This window comes from Rattus norvegicus, chromosome 10 (assembly GCF_021556685.1).
Source record: "Rattus norvegicus strain SHRSP/BbbUtx chromosome 10, alternate assembly SHRSP_T2T, whole genome shotgun sequence".
NCBI lineage: Eukaryota > Metazoa > Chordata > Mammalia > Rodentia > Muridae > Rattus > Rattus norvegicus.
The window spans coordinates 106890431-106903402 of record NC_141543.1 but is presented as its reverse complement, the minus strand read 5'-3'; the positions used below and the strand labels follow the sequence as shown (position 1 = coordinate 106903402).

Below are 12972 nucleotides of genomic sequence, written 5' to 3'. Positions count from 1 at the left end.
CTTGTTCTGGGCTCAGAGAGATGGATGGATTGCTGTTGTTGCTGGCTTGCTCACCTTTCTGCCTCACCCAGTGGCTCAGAGGATCAGGCAGGCCTGGGCACTGGGCAGGCCGAGGCTGTTGCGACTTCCCATAGTGATCCGGTTGCAAAAATGCTCCCGAGGCTTTGTTCCAAGAGACAGTCCTGGTGAAGGGTAGTGGTCAGGGCTATGCAAGCCCAGACTTATCTCTTCCTTCTTGTCCATAGATGAGGCAGAGATTAATCTGGGGGTAGACCACTCCTGGCTGAGGAACAGGACTATCTCGCTTGAGAGGACTACCCTTCCCACCACACCTGGGGTGGCAGTTCTGTCCCCAGGAACAAATGCCACAAAGGCCGAATGGAATCGATCAAGCAAACAGGGTTTATGGGAGCAGGAAAGAGCTGTTGGGCCCTGCCTGGCAGCTAATTAGTGGGCTCATTAGGAGATGGGGTGGGGTGGGGGAGGGGCAGGGCTGCCTGCCAAGCTTGGCGTGCTGGGTTCTGAGCTCCCAGTTGGAGTTCTGAGCTTCTGCGATGTCCCACAGAAGGCCTCAGTCTCTTCCAGCCCCCAGTCTCCACAATTTCCTACTGACCCTCACAGTCTTTGGCAGTCATCCCAGGTATATCCTTGACTACATGGACCGTTGTGAAGAGGCTCTGTTTCCAAGCCCCATCGTTGGTTTTGAGCCTCAGTCAGTATCCTCTCTTCTCAGTCAGGTTGAGGATAGGTCACTTTGGGAACCCCAGGCAGGGGTCTGTACCTCTTGATGTGATGTGTCTTGCCCAGATACTCCAAGTTCCTTTTTCTGCCTTGGCACTTTCGGGGTTCTTCTGTGGCTGGGTTCCTTGGGCACTCAGGCCCCCAGGTAGACCTCCACGAGTCCCCCAACAGAGTGCATGCGGTAGAAGACCCCCAGAGGCAGGCCGAAGTTAACAATGGTGAACCAGGTCCTGTAGCCATAAAAATCCTTTTCCAGTCCATTCTCAAACTCTGGGTGTATGCCAAAGGCAGGCATCATCCACAGCTGAGGAGAGAGAGAGAGGGGAAGGAAGCTGCTGGGTGAGGAAGGGGGAGCACACAGCTCAGGGGAGACTGACCTAGAACCAGTAGTTCCTGCAATACTACACATCATCATCCTGGGCCTTGCAGAGCCAGGTTCACAGCCAAGAGTCTTTCTTAGTCCCTGACACAGAAGGCCTTGGCCAACTTGGCTCACAGGACTGAGCCCTAGAGGGCTGCTGCTATACATGATACTTGGCAGGAACTCCCAGCTAGCAATCTACGCTGCCAAGCTAGATCGTTTGGACCCTAGGCCCTGAGCTCAGGCGTTACAATTTCTGCTAGTTACAGCCACCTGTGTCTTCTCCTGCCCGCCTGTCTTAATCTCACACATTTGTAAAGAGCACTTTGCTATGTGTGGAGCACATTAATTTGTGCCGGGCAGCTTGCAAGTAGCTGCTGGAGATACTCCTGGCTCTCAAAAAAACATAAAGGTAGTTGGAAAGAGAAGAGAGACTTCCTAAATCAGGGGCTCTGGATCCACACACCACGCCCACACACCATGACCACGCCCACACACCATGACCACGCCCACACACACCGCCCCACCAACTTCTGCCCAGACACTCACTGTGATATTGCAGAGGATGAGGAAGAGAGAGATCTCCTTGAGCATCCTGCGTTTCCAGTTGAGGTGGCTGAAGGAGTGGATGTAGGCCCTTGAGGCTCTCCGTAGGTCCTGACCCAGCTCCCGCAGGGAGCCTCTGCGGGGTAGCTCAATATCCTGCTTCTCCGGCACACCAGAGATCACAGGCTCCCAGAGAGGACGGCGGTGCAGGCCCTCGATGATGAAGAGATTCTGAGTGATGTGCTGCAGGATAAGCAGCAGTGAGTAGGCCAGGATGAGCTGGTTGAGTAGCTGATGTGGCTGGGTGGCCACGATAGCCACGATGGAGAAGTAGGCAATGCCCATCTGGCCCAGTGCAGCGCCCATCAGCAGCACCACATCCAGGCTGCGTGTGGGGTTTTTGAGCGTGTCCAGTTCACGCTCCTCCAGTCCATGGATGGCTGTGCCCGCCAGGCACGCCAGGCTCATGGTGGGCAGCACAGCCACATAGAATGCATAGTACAGGGTGAAGTACTGGCGGGCTATGTCAGGGCCACTCGCTTCGATCTGGAAGAGCACAAAGACGCATACCCCAGCCACCAGTGCCAAAAGGCCCAGCAGTGGCCCAAAGATGGCCCCGTGCAGGCGGAAGGGTGGTCTGTTGGGATGGGCACCTGAGTGGGCTGCCAGGCTGCGGCCCACGTTCTTCCACATGACGAAGAGCACAGCACAGCAGATGAGGCAGTACTCAGTGCTGAAAGGGTAGAGCATCAGGAAGCCCTTCCGGAAGACCTCGCACACGGTGGCGTTGAGGCACATGCAAGTGTTGGTCCCGTTACCTGAGAGGAGATAGGCCAGGAAAAGAGCTTCTCAGGCAGGCCCTGCGCTCAAGAACTTAGTGGCCCCAATCACTCTAATCCACTCCTGGAGCGTACTGGATTTGGACAGGACCCAGCTAGATGTTCAATTTACAAATACGGAAACATCTGAGGCTGGAACGTAGAAACTGGGGATCATAACGTGATTACTGTTTTACAAAGGAATGCAAAGGCTCTAGGTGTCAAACTCCATAAAGCATTTCAGCCATGCCGTCCCTGAGGCCAAGTATTATCTCCACAAACTGCTTGGCTGGCAGAGCAAACCCAGCATTTGCAACAAGAAATCGGGCTGCCACACCTGAATGCAGAGGCTAGCCCCAGCAGCCCATACTAGGGTAATCAGAAGGCAGCCCCCCAGGATAAGTGTATGGGGTCAATGGGGCATGTGGATGCCAGAAAGCTTGAGTTGAATCCAAGTCACAGTCTGGGCTATCCATCCAGTTCTAGGAAAAGTAGGGAAGGGGAGGAACTAAATGGCACCACTGGCACCTTAAGGTCATTGTGGTGGTTTAAATAGGTATGGCCCCCATAGAGTCATAGTCACGTTTGAATGCTTTGCCAAAGGGAGTGACTCTGTTAGGCCGTGTGGCCTTGTTGGAGGAAGTGTGTCACTTGGGGGTGGGCTTTGAGTCTTCCATGCTCAAGCTATCCCTAGTGTGACACACAGTCCCCTTCTGCTGCCTTTGGATCAAGATGTAGAACTCTCGGCTCCTTCCCCAGCACCACGTCTGCCTGTGTGCTACTGTGTTTCCCACCATGAGGACAACGGACTGAGCCTCTAAAATGGTAAGCCAGCCCTAATGAAATGCTTTTCTTTATAAAAGTTGCCTCGGTCATGGTGTCTCTTCACAGAAATAGAAACTAGGGAGCTGGAAGGACGGCTCAGCGGTTAAGAGCAGTGGATGCTCTTGAGGGGGTCCTGAGTTCAATTCCCATCATCCACTTGGTGGCTCACAAGCATCTATAACTGTAGTCCCATGGGATCCAATGCCTTCTTCTGGTGTGCAAATGTACATCATATAAATAAACAAATCTTTAAAAAATCATTAAAAAATAACCCAGGAGGGCTGTGATTGTGATGTTAAGTGAATAAAAATTAAAATAAAAAGAAATACTAAGACAGTTATTTTTTGAAGAAGAAGAAGAAGAAGAAGAAGAAGAAGAAGAAGAAGAAGAAGAAGAAGAGGAGGAGGAGGAGGAAGAGGAGGAGGAGGAGGAAGAGGAGGAGGAGGAGGAGGAAGAAGAGGAAGGAGGAGGAGGAAGAAGAAAAGAAGAAGAAAGGAAGGAAGAAAAAAATAAAGAAAAGAAAGAAAGAGAAGGAGGAGAAAGTGGAGGAGGAGGAAGAAGAGGAGGAGGAGAAGGAGGAGGAGAAGGAGGAGGAGGAGGAGGAGGAGGAGGAGGAGGAGGAGGAGGAGGAGGAGAACCTTAACAGGAGGCTGGAGAAATGGCTCGATGGTCCCCCTGCAGAGGACCCAGGTTCAGTTCCCATCAGATGTTCACAATCACCTATAACTCCAGTTCTAAGGAATCTGATGCTCTCCTGCCTCATAAGACACCCACACACATGTGCACAGACCTCCTCACACGCATAGCCACACACAAAAACATATAACGAAGAATAAAATACATGACTAAGCAAATTAGAATCTTAACTGAAATGCCAGGCATGGTGACACACATCTGCAATCTTGGGAGGCCAGAGCAGAAGGATCTCAAGTTCAAGGCCAGCCTTGGGTGCACAGCTAAACTATCTCAGAAAGTTAAGGGTTAGGAATGTGGCTTTGTGGGAAAGAACTTACTTAACGTAACCGCCCCCCCCCCGAGTTTGAACCCCTATACTGCAAAAACAACAAACAAGAATTGAGACTTGAAATAATATTTTACACCTGTGATCCCAACGCTTGAGAAGCTAAGGGAGGATTGGGAATTTAGTCAGCTTTGGCTAAGTAAGACCCTGTCTCAAAAAAACAAGAAAGTAATCAACTCTATTGTATATTCGGTGTGCATGGGCACATGTGTATGTGTGCATGGGTGCATGCATGCATGTCTGTGTGTTTAGGCTTAATGTTTGTCTTCCTTTATTGCTTCCCCACCTCCTGTTTTGAGAGTGGGAGACCCACTGAGCTTGCAGCTCACCGTTTTAGCTAAACTGACTGGCCACTGAGCCTCTGGGATAGAGCAATAGTAACAGAAGCTATGGGTGTGGCTCAGTGGTGACACACGCACACACACGCATCCATGATGTCACTGACTAAAGCTCCCTCTTTGCACGCTTTGTGCAGAGTACAAACAGAAGGCGAGGGATGGCCACACATACGGGCACGTCGTGATTCACGCGCAGGGTGTGCGAATGCACGCAAGCTGGTGCACACGGGTCTTAATGCTGCCTGTGGGTGGAGCTGACATAAAGGCGTGGCTGAATCCCACAGACTGCAAGCTCCTCCTGTGGACTTACGGGATGTTGCTTTAAGGGTGGATTATACAGCTTCAGGATTGGCCGGATGGGATAACCCAGGGAGTGTTTTTTTCTACCCACAAGTCTCCTCTCCCTCCTGGCATGTTTAGATACTGAGATTGCATTAGGACAGTGTTCCTTTCAGTCCAAGGGCATTTTTTAGTCTCTTACAAGTAAATACAAATACCACGGGTTGGATTTGTGGCTGAGAGACTTCTCAGTGACCAACTCAGCCAGGATTAGAGGAGGCAGGTTTGCTGACAGCCACGGGGCTGCAGGGATTGTACAGAAGGTACCAGTCCTTGACGGAGCATGAAGGGGACCATTGACACGGGAACTCTGTGTGTGTATGTATATGTGTTTACATGCAAATAGAGACCAGAAGACACCCAACTGGGTGTCATCCTTTAGGAACTAAACTAGGCTGGCCTTGAACTCACAGAAATCTCCCTGCCTCTGCCTCCCAAGTGCCAGGATTAAAGGTGCTCACCACCATGTCTACCTCTGCATAACTTTTTTAAAATGTGGGCTCCAAGGGACCAAACTTGTGTGACAAGCACTTTATAGACTGAGCCATCTCCACAACCCACACATTTCTATTTAGCAATGACCTGGTCTTAAGTTTACAACTTCATAACTCTCTCTCTCTCTCTCTCTCTCTCTCTCTCTCTCTCTCTCTCTCTCTGTGTGTGTGTGTGTGTGTGTGTGTGTGTGTATGCACACATACATGTAAATGTGATGGGGGGAGTAGTTCTGGTCCCCTTTGTACCTGAGAACTTTTCCATGAGGGCATCGAGCTCAGCCTCAATCTCACGATGCATGGAGTCATTGGTCACAGCCAAAACCCACATCAGCAGGTTTGTGGCCAGCGTCAGCATGAGCCCACACCTGGAGGAAGGGTCATAGTCTGCTCGAAGCCTGAATAGCTCCCAGGGCCCCATCCTCACCCTCCACTCACCCTCCCACTGGGGAGACCACTCAGTCTCAGAGGCAGAGATCCCAAGTGGTGGCAGGATTCCAGGAGCCCTTAGGGGTTCACTTGGGATGCAACCCACACTAACCCACAGCTCCAGGCTCCTCCTGTCTGGGGAAACTGGAGAGCGATGGGAACAGAGAGAGCTAGGAGACTCCATCCAGAGGGACACCTTACCTGGTGAAGTTGGTCTGCACCTGAACACAGTCCTTACAGTGTTTCCAGAGCACCCAGGTCTGAAAGAGACAGGGCCTTGATCTAATGATGTGGTGGTACGTAGGGGGACACCTCAGTTGTGTGTGTGTGTGTGTGTGTGTGTGTGTGTGTGTGTGTGTGTGTGTGTGTGTAATGGAAGACCCTGTAAGGCAACCTGGGTTGGAATCCTGGCCTGGGCATTTTCTTTTACTCTGTGGTATTAGACCAGCAGTAAACACCTCTGTGGCTCCCTCAGCTATGAAAAGGGACTCAACTGCTTCTGCTTGAGGAGAAAGAGATACCTACTTGGCCAGAAAAAAAGGGTGATGTGCCTTCAGCACAGCAGAGACTCAACAAAGGGAGGAGCAGGGACCTCTGGGAGATGCAGGCACACATAGTCAGGCTGTTTATAGGCGTCTCCATCTAGGAGACAGGTATGTGTGGAGGTGCGTGTGTGCAGGGGAGTGAGTACATGGGTGTGGATACACGGAGGAGGTGGTCTGTGATTGATGTGTGTCTACACCCTGGGGCATGGAGACATTACCGATTTGGTGGCTGGTTTTTAGTATAGGTTGGGTGGTGTGTGTGTCCCCGGCGGTATGGGTGGGTGTGAGAGACCCATCACCTGGATGATCATAAAGACGATCTCAATGGCTGGAAAGATAAGCTCCACTTCTGACTTGCAGTGAATGTGGCTCACGTCGTAGCCCATCCGAAATACATTCAGGCAGACGGTACAGCTGCCGAAGAGCACCAGGGAGCCTGGCCGGGAGAGAGGGGGCGAGGGCGGGGATAGACAGATGCTCGTGGGCGGGTCCTCCTTCCCCGGCCCTCTCCACCACCCGCCCAGCACTGAGCACTCACCCCTCACCCAAACCGGTCCCGCGTGAGGATCGCGGTACAGCACTGCGTGGGGCTTCCGTGTGGTACCCACGGTGTAGTAGAGGAGCCACAACAGAGAGAGGACCTTCAGTGCGGCCAGCAGGATCCACACGTCCCCCAGAGTGACAGCCACCTTGTTGAAGATCATGCTGCAGATAAAAGCCCCGCCCAGGAATACCACATTGAGAGCCAGGAGCCCCGAGAAGAGCTGCCCCGCCTTCTGGGCTTGCCGGTCTCTCCGCAGCAGCAGGGAGAAATGCAGAGCCAGCCAGGACTTCTGCTTTGGGGCGCCTGGGGGCCCTGTGTGCTTGGTCTCCACGTCCATGTTTGCTTGGTCATAGGTAGATGCTGCCTCAGTGGTCTCTGCTTCTGAAGAAGGCATGGGTGCAGGTTCAGGGGCTGGAGAGAGAGAGAGAGAGAGAGAGAGAGAGAGAGAGAGAGAGAGAGAGAGAGAGAGAGAGAGAGAGAATAGATCAGCTGACAAGGGGACCTGGGTTAGAATCCATCCCAGCGCCTACAGAACCGACATTAGGGCTCCCCATATACCTTACAGGACCTAAGGTTGATACGGACCAAGAGATATACAGACACCATTTGTACTGCACACGAGCACAAAGGATTGGTTATCTTGAACACACCGAGGACCACCTCTCCCTCCCCGCCTCATTCTAAAGTGGGATGATGTTTTGCCCAGGCAGAGAGGGTCACTTGAGTACTGCCTTGTCACTGGGCCTTTTTTCAGAGCTGGGACTTCTCACCAGCCAAAGTGAGTGTGAACCTGCTAACTTGTGGACGAGCTCCGCCCATGAAATCCACAGGGGTGTGATCAGCCACAGTGCTCTGTTGAGTAGGATCCTGAGGCTGAGTCTGGGCTTGGCAGGAAAGAATCCTGTGGTCTGGAATAATGCTCTATTATGGAGTGTCCACAGATGCTGGCAAGGTCTAGGTGACACCCACTGGGTTCCCAGTAGAGTTTCTCCCAGGGGAGGGATGAAGGGACTGGAGTAGTTTCCTCTAGCTTCACTGTTCTTAAATAAATAAATAAATAAATAAATAAATAAATAAATACCACTATAATTCAATTTATCTTAAAACTCCTTAGAGTGGAAGAAAAGCTCTGTGGTTGACTTGCAATGTCTGCCACGTGTACAGGATGGGTGAGGGCTGGCATGAATGTCATGCTCTTGGCTTTCACTGCCTCAACTTCTGTTTGTCCTCCCACTCTACTCCCGGCTGTGTGCATAGCAAGAGGCCACTACCTTGTCTCTCCCTGAATGTCTCTTATTCATCTGAAGCTTTCTCACAGGCTAGCCACTTGCTTGGACTCACTCTTGGGCCACCCAATAGCTGTAATGCTGTCCCTGTCGACCACTTGAGCCCTGCTCCTCCCCAGTGGGTCTGGGTTGCAGCACAGAAGGCAGTGGATCTACTGCGTCCCAGTTCTGCTGCCCCGACGGAGCTCCTGCCACCAGGAGTTTCTGTCCAGACTCTGCATCCCATCAGAACCCAAGTCTGTACATCCCAGCTCCCACACTGCCTGCCTTCCTCCCTTCCTCCCTCCCTCTTTTTCTCTCCCTCTTGGTTTCTCTCTTGTTAGCTTTCTTTCTTTACAGACCAGCTCTGTAGCCCAAGCCGGCCTTGAACACTCAGTGTTCCTGCCTCTGCCTCCCATGTGTTGGGATTACACATACCCAAACCTCTTTGCCTCCCTGGCTTCCCAGATCGACCACTACTTTAGTCTGGAGCCTATCTGCTCTCTTCTGGGCTGGCCTTCCTGATCACGGTGCCTATCTCCTAACAGGAGTCTTGCAAAGAGAGCCAGTTGCCCTTAGTATAAAGTCCAAGACTTACGGGGCCTTTCTGAGTAAAACGAGACAGTGTGTGCTAATGAGAGCCTGGTGCACATGGTATTCAAGGAACAGTGGTTCCTGCTTCACTGCTACTTCCTGCTCCTGCCTTCACCTACCTCCCCAGCACAGCCTCAGCACAGCATCCTGCTGTAATTCCCAGAATGCCTGTGCTACGCGAGCATGTCCTTATCTTGCCCTTCCCCCCTCCTTTATCTATGATTCCCACCCTCTTGCTCTTTGGTGACTCCAGCTGGTCCTTCAGGCTGGGTGAGGGTCTTTGCTTGCCACTCCCAGCATCCCTTGCTCATAGCATTGCCCAACATACTCTGTCTTCATTGGTGGAGCATTGTTCTGCTTGTCCCTCAAGATCAATGATTTTCAACCTTCCTAATTCTGCTCCTCTTTTTTTTTTTTTTTTTTTTTTTTTTTTTGAGCTGGGGACCAAACCCAGGGCCTTGCGCTTACTAGGCAAGCGAATTCTGCTCCTCTTAAGTACAGTTCCCCATGCCGTAGTGACCCCCAACCATAAAATTGCTTGTGTTGCTCCTTCATAACTGTGATTCTGTGACTGTTACGAATCGTAATGTAAATATCTGTGTTTTCAGATGGTCTTAGGCAACCCCTGTGAAAGGATCATTCAAGCCCCAAAGGATTCATGACCCAGAAGTAGAGAATCACTGTTCAAGACCCTTCTAGGAGAACCTCACCACACTGGCCCTAACCACAGCCTCTCTGGGGCCCATTTCTCCGAGACATGCTTCCTGGGTGATACTGAGAACAGATATACCTTCCATTGTTCTCTGTTGGACAGTGAAGAAATAAACTTTCGAAGTTGTTTTCAAAATAACTTTCTCTCCTTTGCCAGTCAATGCTGTCATCCATAGGCCAAACCTACCTCCTCCCTGTCTAGCCCCCGGCTACACTCCAGGGTCCTCATATTCATTTAATCCCAGATAAAAGATTCTGTGTTTCCCACGTAGTCTCTTGGCTCCTCCTGCTGTCCTTTCTTTCTTGTCTGCCCACTGCCACCAATGATCCTCACTCAGCCCCTTCATGGGGAATCCTTCCCTTTGCCCAAGAAGACTCCTGGCTACTTTGATGGACCACCCTTTTTCTGAGCATGAGTGTGGACCATCATGGGCTGGTCCTCTCAAGACCTGGGACTCCCCTGGGTAGAGATGAGATTCTGTTCCACTCCTCTCCAAGCCTAGCACGGCCCTAAAGCCCTGGACTTAGGCTGTTCCTGGGGGGCATTTCAGCACCAGAGGCGCGGACAGAGACCCTGCCCATTAACCCTTCCCGTCTTCCTGCAGCCATGGAGGTGCTCCAGATGGTTATCTTTTACCTCCCTTACCCAGGTTAAGCAAGGTAATGCTTCAGGACACCTCCCTGCTCCTTTTCTGCCCGCCCTGGTGGCTCCACCTCATCCTCCTCACAATCTGCCCTTCCTTTCCCACCCCCTACTGATCAAGAGCGCAGATGGCATTTAGCATCTCCGTGATCTTGGCCAAGCTACTTCGTTTTTGGATCCTCCATCCATCCGTGAAACGAATGAGCAACTATGGAGGAGTAATGCGTGGTGCTCACTCCCTCACACTCCATCTAGCTCCCATCCCGACCTCCCCACCCCCATCCCCCACCCTGTCCCCCACCCATCCCCCCACCCCATCCCCCAACCTGTCCCCAGCCCTGTGAATGTTAGACCGGTGCAGTTCCGCTGAACTGCCTCTCCAGCCCACAAGTTATTGAATGAATGAATAAATAAAAGAATGGATACATGATATCTACCCTCAGGAGTTTTGTCAGACTTTAGTGATTTGATACAGGACGAGCCGTGTCTGGTAGAAGCGTGTGAACTTTCCTGTAGCTCAAGATCCTAGAGGGACTAGAGGGTTGGAGTTTTCGCTCTGACTGCAGGCCTTGGGAGTGTGAGGTGTGGAGACCCTGGAGAACAAAGTTCCAGGTCCTCTCCCTTCAAATGGTTTCCCCGGTTCCCTCGGCAGTGGTTCGGTGGTTCACTCCACCAGCGGTTATCAAGGGGGCAAGTATGGTCCAGTGCTAGGCAAGGTGTTAGGGAGGGCATCAAGGGGTCCAGAAAAAAGAGCTAGAACGAACGCGCTTGGAACCAACTAGAACTCTGCCATCCTTGGCACGCCTCTTGGCACGACGCCAGTTCAAGGGAAGTCCTAGACACCAAACTGGTTTATGGGTCGCGTTCAGAGGCGGCCAACGAAAGAAGACGAACCGTCGGGGCCACAGGACCGGTAACGCAGGGCCAGGTCTGAGGGAGGCTGCGGAGCGCTGGCAGGGAAACTTCGAGATTTGTTCGGAGCAAGGAATTGAAGGAAGCCTAGGCGGCTTGAGTACTATATTCTTTTAACCAAATATTATATATATATATATATATATATATATATATATATATTCTCCAGGTTTCTGGCTTCATTCAGGCCTGGGCACCTTCTTTGAGCTGTGAGGACCCTTGAACCCAGGCGTGAGGTGGGGAGGGAGGTGGATGCAGAGCCAGAGTTGGGGTGTGTGATACAGAGGGGACAGCCTAGGGTCGCCCCACTCACTCTGCCCTGTTCAATCCTTGCAGCGCCCAGCTTGTCGACCCCACTTTGGAGCAGTGAGTGTAAGGATGGGCTTCCAGGGAAGGTTCAGTCAGGCACTCGGGGGTGGGGAGGGGCGGTGTCCCAGTTCGAGCTAAGGAACCCTACCTGAAGTCTGCGAAGCCATGGTCGCGGGTTCCCCACCTCTCGGGTGGCAGCGCGGATCCTCCGTCCTGGTAAGGTCCCAGGTGTCCTGGGACAGATGCCTCGACGCCCTTTCCTCCCTCCGACCACCCCGCGAGACTGCGCAGTCGCCGCTCGGGCTCCAAGGCCCATCGATTTTTCTGTTGACTTTGGTAATCTCATTAATCCCTCGTTAATTACTCCGTCGGGGGCTCGGGCACAAGTCGGGGAGCCAATGACGAGGCAGATAGGAGGGAGGGCGTGGCAGGAGGCGTGGCGGACGCCGGCTGCAGGGTCTGGGTGCAAGCAGCCCCCGAAATGGGATGGGGTGCCTTGTGGTCAGGTCCTCACAGAGAGCTAGCTGGCTTCAGGCCATACTTGCCTGAGGCGGCTGAGATGTGAATGCGAACCTCTCCTCTCCCGGTCCAGGTCGCATATTTTCTACACCCTGACCAAGCACCAAAGCGGCTTCTCAAAATCATCTCCCTGTCTTATATCAAAACTGAAGTTAAGGTGAAAGACACCTTAACTTTGGGGGCAGCAGAGTGGGAGGAGGTCGTTCTTAGGACCTTCTCTGGTTCTCCCCCTTCTTGGCTCCCTTCTCTCTCTGTCTCACATCTCCACCACCCCCAGTCTTTACAGCCTCAAAGACCATGGAGCTTGCTGATGACAGAAACCAGGCCCGCTTTCTTCTGATGTTTCCTGTTCTCACCCCCAAATGTCATCACCCCCACCGGGCTCTCCCTCCCTTCTGGCTGTGAGGCCTCCATTCAAATCTCTGAGTCTCACAAAAAACCAAACTGGCTGATGCCGGGTGAGATGGCTCAGTGGGTAGAAGCACCCAACAAGCCCGATGGCTTGGGTTCAGTCTTTGGGACCTGTAAGGTGAAGGGAGAGAATTGATTCTGCAAATTGGCCTTTGCCTTCCACTGGTACACTACCGCAGGTGAACACACACACACACACACACCACATTATAATATAATTGGAAAATTTAAATAAACAAAACAAGCCTAGCGACGCACCCTTGTAATCCCAGTACTTGGGTGGGATCTGACCGTCCGGAGTTAAAGGTCATCCTGGGCTACCTGGGGAGTTAGAGGCCAGCTGGACTCCATGAAACCCTCTCTCAAAAACAAACAAACAAACAAACAAACACCCTCAATGTAACACAAAACCAACTTTGGCCTCTAGCTTTCTTTCCGTGTTCCTCCTGCCTTTCTCAAAGGCTGTGGCAGTGCAGAAGTCTTATGGCTTGGGAGCTTGGCCTCAAGGACCCCAAGATGAGAGGTAAGGGAGGCCCCTGGAGGTAAGGGCTCTCCCAGCCTCTGTTAAGTTGGAGCACCTGCTTATCTGGATAGCAGGCCTATCCACACG

General features: G+C 52.1%; 1 protein-coding gene across 2 annotated transcripts; it reads right to left on the bottom strand.

The window, feature by feature from the left end:
* Nucleotides 1-379: 379 nt before the first annotated feature.
* On the bottom strand, nucleotides 380-11676 carry Otop3 (otopetrin 3). Of its 2 annotated transcripts, none has more exons than NM_001439680.1 (7): nucleotides 11581-11676; nucleotides 6993-7409; nucleotides 6754-6890; nucleotides 6111-6169; nucleotides 5730-5848; nucleotides 1652-2466; nucleotides 380-1045 (listed from the first exon to the last, which is right to left on the bottom strand). In NM_001439680.1, the coding sequence occupies exons 1-7, from the start codon at nucleotides 11597-11599 to the stop codon at nucleotides 875-877; spliced, it is 1737 nt and encodes a 578-aa protein (NP_001426609.1). In that variant the 5' UTR covers nucleotides 11600-11676; the 3' UTR covers nucleotides 380-874. The 2 variants fall into 2 exon arrangements, with proteins under 2 accessions (NP_001426609.1, NP_001099322.1); NM_001105852.2 differs by having other exon boundaries at nucleotides 6993-7379.
* Between the last annotated feature and the right edge of the window lie 1296 nt (nucleotides 11677-12972).